At 44.6% G+C, this 7,838-nt stretch overlaps 1 protein-coding gene across 2 annotated transcripts in view; it reads left to right on the top strand.

The window, feature by feature from the left end:
- The first annotated feature begins 516 nt into the window (after window positions 1-516).
- The window catches only part of AIF1L (allograft inflammatory factor 1 like), a 134,357-nt gene continuing 127,035 nt past the window's right edge, over window positions 517-7,838 (top strand). For both annotated transcript variants that reach the window (XR_016311555.1, XM_089669028.1), the window contains exons 1-2: window positions 517-659; window positions 4,225-4,286. Coding sequence is in view for 1 of the 2 variants with exons in the window: in XM_089669028.1 (XP_089525154.1) it covers window positions 632-659; window positions 4,225-4,286 (90 nt within the window). In the remaining variant the exon portion in view is untranslated. The remainder of the gene's footprint in view (window positions 660-4,224; window positions 4,287-7,838) is intronic.

Below are 7,838 nucleotides of genomic sequence, written 5' to 3'. Positions count from 1 at the left end.
ACACTTGGAGTCACTGAGCTCCTGAAAGCGACCCATTCTTTCTCCAATGTTTGTAGAAGCAGTCTGCATGCCTAGGTGCTTGATTTTATACATCTGTGGCTATGGAGGTGATTGGAACACCTGAATCCAGGAGGGGTGTCCCAATACTTTGGCAATATAGTGTGTGTGTGTGTGTATATATATATACTGTATATATTTCGATGCACTGCAGCACATTAGAACACATTTTTGTGCACTGCAAAGAAATGCAGCATGTGTACATGATTCCCCAGCACACATCGATGCAATGTTTTAGTGAGCTGGGCACATAAAGAACTATCCTATTTGCTGTGTTTTTCTGCTTGATCACTGCAGCCTAATGTACTAGGTGTGAGCAATCCCTTAGTAAATCAGGCCAAGTGCATGCTAAGTGCCTGAGAAGCTGTATTCTCTTTCTGCCAGCAGGGGGAGGTATGTTAATGCCAAGGCAAAGCTCTAATTGAGACAGCATAAGGGCTGAGCTCTGAAGGGCTGGGCTGCTCAGAACAGCCAATGTTAGCTGCTTCCCATAGCCATCTGCTCAAGAACAAGGAGATTGTCACCAGTGTGTGCATCTAACAGCTCAGGAACTAATCTCCCGACTCAACTCAGCATGACGTTCAACAACAACAGAATTCAAGGTAGGACAACTTTTCCAACTTCTTCCAGTAGTGCCGGCAGTGACCATTACTACATCTGATTTCCCAGGACAGTCCTTGGGCTTTATAGGCTTGTCCCTGGAAAGGTCCCGGGCTTTGAAAAGTGACGAAGCGCACACTAAATTTGAAGTAAAAGAAGCAGATTGGAAGAATGTGGAAATTACTTTTTAATTTTAGAACCTTTTTAGCTGAGCAGTCAGCAGTGAAAAATCATGTCAACTTTGTCAACTTTCTTTTCCCGATTCTGATTTTAAAGCAAGGGGTCGGGATGCTGTAGAGAATTACTTTACATGTCTATGCCTGCCAAAAATGAATGACTTTGTTGATGTATTTGGATGAGATGTGCTTCTTTTTCTAAATAGGTAACTGCTGAATGTCCAAGTGACCTTGGTTACTGTTTTAAAATTAGCGTGTACCAAATAGCAGATTAACAAATGCCAATGTCCTTTGGAAGATAAAATGAAAAGGCTAATGATCACCCCCGCACACACACAGACACGCACACATGCACATAAACTGTGAACTACTTTGGCAGCATAGGTTACAAATCCTGCTTTTTTTTTCACCCCCACCTGATGAAGTGCCCAAGGTGGATGCCTCTTCTGCCTATCGCTATTGGAAATAATAGAACATTTTAGAAAAGTGGGGGAACTCCTCTCCTAGTGTCCCCATTGAAAAATGTTCTCTTTCTACCTGTTCTGGTGTCGTGAACTATTTTCAAATTTAAAGGGCCAATCCACCCACAAGTGATATTTTAGTTATCGGTGCACCCTGGTGGGCTGCGTCACCCCCCGTGACTTTAGAAGTCTTGGATACGCCAACACTGAGATCTCCATGCCATAATTCCTGAATCTGTTCTTACCCACCTGGGAGATTTATGTGATCCCACCCACTGTTGTGTGTTCCAGCTCCACCTGCTACATTCTCCATATTATAAACTAATAATCCTCCAGAGAGAGGAGGAACCCCTCATAATGAGCACAGCAGGTGTGTAGACCTGGGATTTCAGCACGGCGAGTCCCAGAGATATAAAAATCGGTCAAGTAGCCTAATGCAGGCCATAGACGGGTCGTTTATCGGCCAATTTTTCGGCCGCATGGAAAATCGGCAGATAATCACGCCGTTAGTGGGGCCAGCCCATTGGTGGTTTTTCACGGATCTCCTCATTTATTTTTTTCGGTCATGCTGGAAAATCTGCGAAAACCGGCTGTTTTTTGTGGACATGGGTAGCAGCATCGGCAACGGGGCTGACTGATTTTTCTTTTATCGGCCGATAGACAGCCCATCTATGGCCAGCCTTATTATTCAGCATCTACCAAACAATGAAATATCAGTTTCAGGTGGAGTGACCTTTTATATGATCACTGAGTGATGCTGATGTGTGTTCCAACAAGACAGTATTTTGTATGATGGGCGCTGCATTTACAGAAAAATGTCAGTGAATACTATGGAGTGTTTTTTTTTTTTAATTGCTGTTCGTCCATCAAAACTGCATGTAAATTCATTCTGTGCAAATGGAACAAACAATCTCAGGCTATGTTCTCTGCAGATCGAATGTATGAATGGGGAAAATACTGTATTATAGCCACTAGATCAGGGGTGCTCAACCTGTGGCCCTTGGAGCCCTCTGATGTTACCCTCAAACTCAAACTGAATTCAGGGGATTTGGTGCACTTTCAGAAAGTGCACCGCACCCACAGATAAGTCATTATAAGTCTATGGCAAAGAGCAGCTAACCCACTGGAAAGCCACAGATGCACTGTACTGCACCCGTGGTGCGGGAGAACAGCAGCACATCAGTGTGAAAGCAGCCTATTGTGGGCTCTGGACAGTATGGACTCCTTTACATTATTGATTTGGGGGGCAGTAAAACCCCATAGTTGAGACATCAGGAGTGTAAATTCAGGGGTTGAAATGGCAACCCCACCCCATGCTCCAGGGGGCCCGTGCGGCCTCCCTGTTACATTCTGTTTTACACTAGGACCAGAAGGGTGGCGGAGGCAGCATATACAGGAATTGATCCTCTCCATTTTCCCCCTGCAACCGCTGAAAGCCAGCTACTCCTCTTCTTCCCACCAGCATTCAGTGGCTGCTATTCAAAATAAAAAATTCAAAATTCTGAACCATTTCGTTTCATTGTGGCCCGCAACTGCTTACCACATAACTTAAGTGGCTCTTGCTCCTCAAAAAGCAGAGCACCCCTTGCACTAGATGATGCTATCATAGGAAATAAGTATGCTCCTAGTGGCCATAAAGGCAGAATGGCTGAGATGAGACAGATCTTGAAAAAATGTTCCTCCAACAAGGGGCCCAAATTTGAAGTCCTACTGAGTCACGTGCAATGAGGACACCAAACAAACAGTCCAAGAGTCCAAAAACTTTTAATAATCGGATTGACTCACAAATGACAAGACAGAATTTCCAACACATTTCGGGAGCTCATAGACCTTCTTCAGGGCTATGACTCAGACACGAACACATAATATTCTATATTGATTCATGTAAAATTGGAGTGTATCAAAGTGTATAGAATTTCTAAATAATATACAAAATTCTATGTCAACTTGTATTTAGATATTATATAACATTTGATATGCTCCAGTTTTTAAATGAACCCCTACAGAAATTCATATGTTTTAATGTCCGTGTTGTAGTCCTGAAGAAGAAGGTTTTTAAGCCCCCGAATTGTGTTTGCTGCTTTGTAATGTCATTTGTGAATTTGTATGAATCAATACTATTATTATAGTCTTTTGGACTCTTGGATGCTCTCATAATACAAGCTTATTTTTATTTCCATTTGGGGAGATTTCCCATCACTTCCTGTCCTGTAGGAGCAACAGGAAGTAATTGTTGGGACATTGTTCTTTAGCACCCACAATGAAAAAGCCAATGAGCTCCCCCAAATCCATGAGCTCTGAACTACTTCGGCAGCATAGGTTACACCCCTCCCTGTTGAAGTGCCCAAGGTGGCTTTACTGCCTATCATTTGGCCCAGCCCTATGGAAAGTAATAGGAATTTTTACCAAAGTGGGGGAATTCTTTTCCTAGTTGTCACCAGAACAAGTGTCCTCATAAAAGTTTTCCTCTTACCTCCTGTTCTGGTGTCACTGAGAAATCCAACATTGTCAATGTCACCAAACAAATAGAGGGATCGATATACCTAGTGGGAACACACAGAGCAGAAAAATCTTAATAGGGCATTCTAACCTTTCCCTACTCGAAGGCTTCATTCAAACTAGGGTGACACGCGTCGCCACAATTGCAGCACGATTTATCATGCGACAACTGTGGCAGAATCACATTGCGTTTTCAGGTGTCATTAAAATGAATGGCACCTGAACACGCGGTTCTGCGATTTGTCATTTTAGCAGATCGTTTTGAAATCATGGGAAGAATCGTGGCAATTCTGCCCACGATTCAAAATGCCCTAGTGTGAATGGGGCCTCAAAATGTAAACAAAGTTGTGGCTATACATACACTTTAATGAATTTCTGTTGAGAAATGAGTTCCCCCGCCATTGTTATTTATATCACCCTTAATTTTCTAGGTGGGAAAGCCTTTGGGATCCTGAAGGTACAGCAAGAAATGAGGTTGGAAGAGGTCAATAAGGTAAGATTAAGATTGGGGGTGACATCTGGAATATTCTAGTATAGAAAAAAGTTTTGCAACTTTCACAAAAGTTATTTTTTATAGGCAGACCCGTTCCTTTGATCTCAGTATGTTGAGGCTCCTGGTAGTGGGTCTGTTCACCCAAACATGGGTAGATTCTGTTGGACTGAACCACCAGTGGCTTCACAGATGCCTGCAACAAGGCCACCAAAGCTCCATCATGCTTATACATTTAAACAGAATTTTCAATATGTTTGATCTACCCCCGTGGTTCCAACCTCAGTCCTCAAGTAGCCCATGGAACCACAAGCTATGTTTTCGGAATATCCCTTAGATGAAATAGATATCATCAGTACCAATCCATTGACTTTGATTTAAAGCCCATGTGCGAGAGAAAGGCAATTCTGAAAACATGATCTTTTGGGGATACTTGTGGACGGTGGTTTGGAACCCCTTCTACACATCATGCCAAAATGGACAAAGAAAGAAGAAAATGATACAGAGGGATATGGTTCCTAAAAAGGGATTGTTGTTGCTGTAAAAAGGCCATGGAAGGGACCTGCCCAAAGGGTTTGCAATGGTGACTGTGTGACTTCCTCTGAGTGGCACAGCATGGATCTGGCAGGAGTGGAGGAGTGCACAATGGGAACGCATAACAAACATATAGTGAGGTTTTCTCAAATTTGACTGCAAAAATGGAAATATGTTTTAAAGCCTAAGTTTAGTCAAAATAAAAAAAAAATCAGCACAAGGGGCAGTAGTTACTATGAATCCATTGTGTCCCTTGAGTTGCTGGCTTCTACTTTCTTTGAAATCCTCCTCCTCCAATGCCCCCATCTCCATAATCTTCCAATGCAGCAGGGGTTAATAAAACTACGGGAACTGTGACAGACGTTCATCAAGAGTGTCCAACTATGCCCCCCCCTCCTCCATTCATAGACGCCAGTACTCTACAGCTTTTATGAATGAAACGTGATTTATGAACAGAGTGGCAGGACCTTTTATACATCCACCCGTCCTCTATTCAGAAATCTCGTATTACAACTACGCTGTAGTACCAGCTTCTATGAATGGAGGAAATGGTAAGCATAGTCAGGCACTCATGATGAGTGCTTGTCACAGCTCTGTTTTATGAGCAGCTCATATCCAAGCAGTGCAGGTGCTGAAAATGATAGGGAAGGAGGTGACTCTGGAAGGTGAGGAGCATAGGCACTGACCCTTCCTACTCACTTCTACCACACTCACCCACCTACCTGCCTCTTCCTCACCCACATCCACCCACCTACTTCTCTATACCTCCTACCTACCTCTACCCCCACCTACTTCTCTCCCCCACTCACCTCCCTACTACTACCCCCACCCATCTACCTATTTCCCTCTAACACCTACCTCCCCCTCCCAACAGCCACCCATGACCAGGTTGTGCAGGTGCTGAAGAAGGTGGGGAAGGCAGTGACCAAAGAACATGAGGAGCCTATGTACCTACCCCACCCACCTACCTACCTCTACCCTCCCCCCAACCTACATCTACCCCACCTACCCCCCCCCCCCCCCAACCTACCTACCTCTACCCCACCCCCCTCTGGATGGCCATCCATGACCAGGTGGTGCAGGTGTTGAAGAAGACAGGGAACGAGGAGACCCTGAACAGTGAAGAGCCTAGGCACTGACCCTTCCCACTACCTCTACCACCCCCCACTTACCTCCCTCCCTCTACCCCCTCAACCTACCTATCTCTATCCCCATCCCCAACCTGCTTCTCTCCTCCACTTACTTCCCTACCTCTAACACCCACCTGCCTATTTATTTCCCTCTACCACCCTACCTCCCCCCTCCTGACAGCCCCCCATGACCAGGCAGAGCAGGTGCTTAAGAAGGAGGGAAAGGAGGTGACCCTGGCAGGTGAGGAGCCTAGGTACCTACCCCACCTTTCTACCTAGCTCTACCCCCCTAAACCCCCTACCTACCTTTACCCCACCTATCCCCTCAACCTACCTACCTACCTCTACCCCACACACACCCCCTCTCTGGATGGCCATCCATGACCAGTTGGTGCAGGTGCTGAAGGAGATGGGAAAGGAGGTGACCTTAGAAGTTGAGGAGCCTAGGCACTGACCCATCCGCCTCCACCTCCCCCAAATCATTGCCATAGTACAAGGAACTCAGGAAGTGCTAAACGTCCATGGGTTAGGGGGCGCAAATTACTTTCCTTGCCCTGGATGCCAACAACCCATGTTACGCCACTGGTTTAGAATTGTATTTTTGTACAGCTTCATCTATGGACTTATCTCTTGACGTCATTTTAATGCTATGTTAGAGTCAGAGGTTCAAGTACCAAAAAAAAAGCAACACATAAGTATCTATGAAAGCTGGTAATGACATTCTATAGAATCTTTTTAAACTGGTTCTGGCTGTTCAAATGGAAATCGAGTGTTTCCTGTGCCCTTGGTAGGATATACAGTGTATATAAGGCCTCAGTGTGAAATAAGGATGTATTCATGAATTCATTGCAAGTCCTCCTGTACCCAGCAGAGTAGTGAGTGGAGCGGGCTGATTGCCATGCCTGGTTATCAGTAATACCTGTCTACAGTAAATGCCTCCCTTTATCTCTAACTGCAAGAAATGAGGCTGATGTTATAGAGAAAAAGGAAATCTGTACTCAGAAAATATATAGGCTTCCATTGCTGAGCTATACATTTGGAAATTACTTTCTCCTGACTGTTATGAAGATCTAAAGAGTTCAATGCTTTCATTCACCCAGAACCAGAATTCTTCTGACAGCCCAACTAAACTTTCAGTTCAAATTGTATATATCACTAAAACTTTTTTTCTGGATAGAGTAGGGAAAGATTTAAACCCCTTCCAGGTCATATTTGTTTGTGGGTTTTGTGCCATTGAGGACATTTTCTTTCTCTGATTATCCCGGAGATGCCATAGGAAGATAATGGAAATCGCAAGAAGTGAGGGGAATACTCCTCTTAGACACGCGTCTCCTGAACAAGTGTTCCCTCTGGAAGATCTACCCTCATCTTTAGTTCTGGGGACAACTTCAAATATTTGCTTAAAGATACACTTTTAAATCAGCTAAATGTATTCCAAACAAAGGGGGTACATTAAAGGGTTTATTAGCAAAAATTGGGTTAAAACAAGCAGTTAGGAGGCGTTAAATTGCTTCCTCACTGTCTGTCAGGAGAATCTGGAGCATGATCCTAACGCAGATCATGCTTCAGAGGCAAAAGAGATTTAGATGCACATGCAGGGGCGGACTGACCATTTGGAGACTCGGGCACTGCCCGAGGGCCCGAGGTCAGTAGGGGGCCCCATGAGATGCCCCTGGTACCTTTTTCATTGACTTTTTTGAGTTTGGGCAAGGACACAGGGGCCCCATGATCCCCTATTGCCCGGGGGCCCCATGAGTTGTCAGTCCGCCCCTGTGCACATCTAAATCTACCCTTGTTAACTCCTTCTGAAAATATTAGTTTTTGGCTGACTCGGTTTTGGGTAATAGTGTGGATAGTATAACTGTGACTCAGTAGGGAGTGTGTTTGATCT

Source organism: Staurois parvus, unplaced genomic scaffold (assembly GCF_062004578.1).
Source record: "Staurois parvus isolate SC_StPar_1 unplaced genomic scaffold, SC_StPar_1.0 ptg000068l, whole genome shotgun sequence".
In the NCBI taxonomy this organism is placed as follows: Eukaryota; Metazoa; Chordata; class Amphibia; order Anura; family Ranidae; genus Staurois; species Staurois parvus.
Note: the sequence above shows the minus strand (reverse complement) of the source record. Positions and strands in the feature narration are given on the sequence as shown.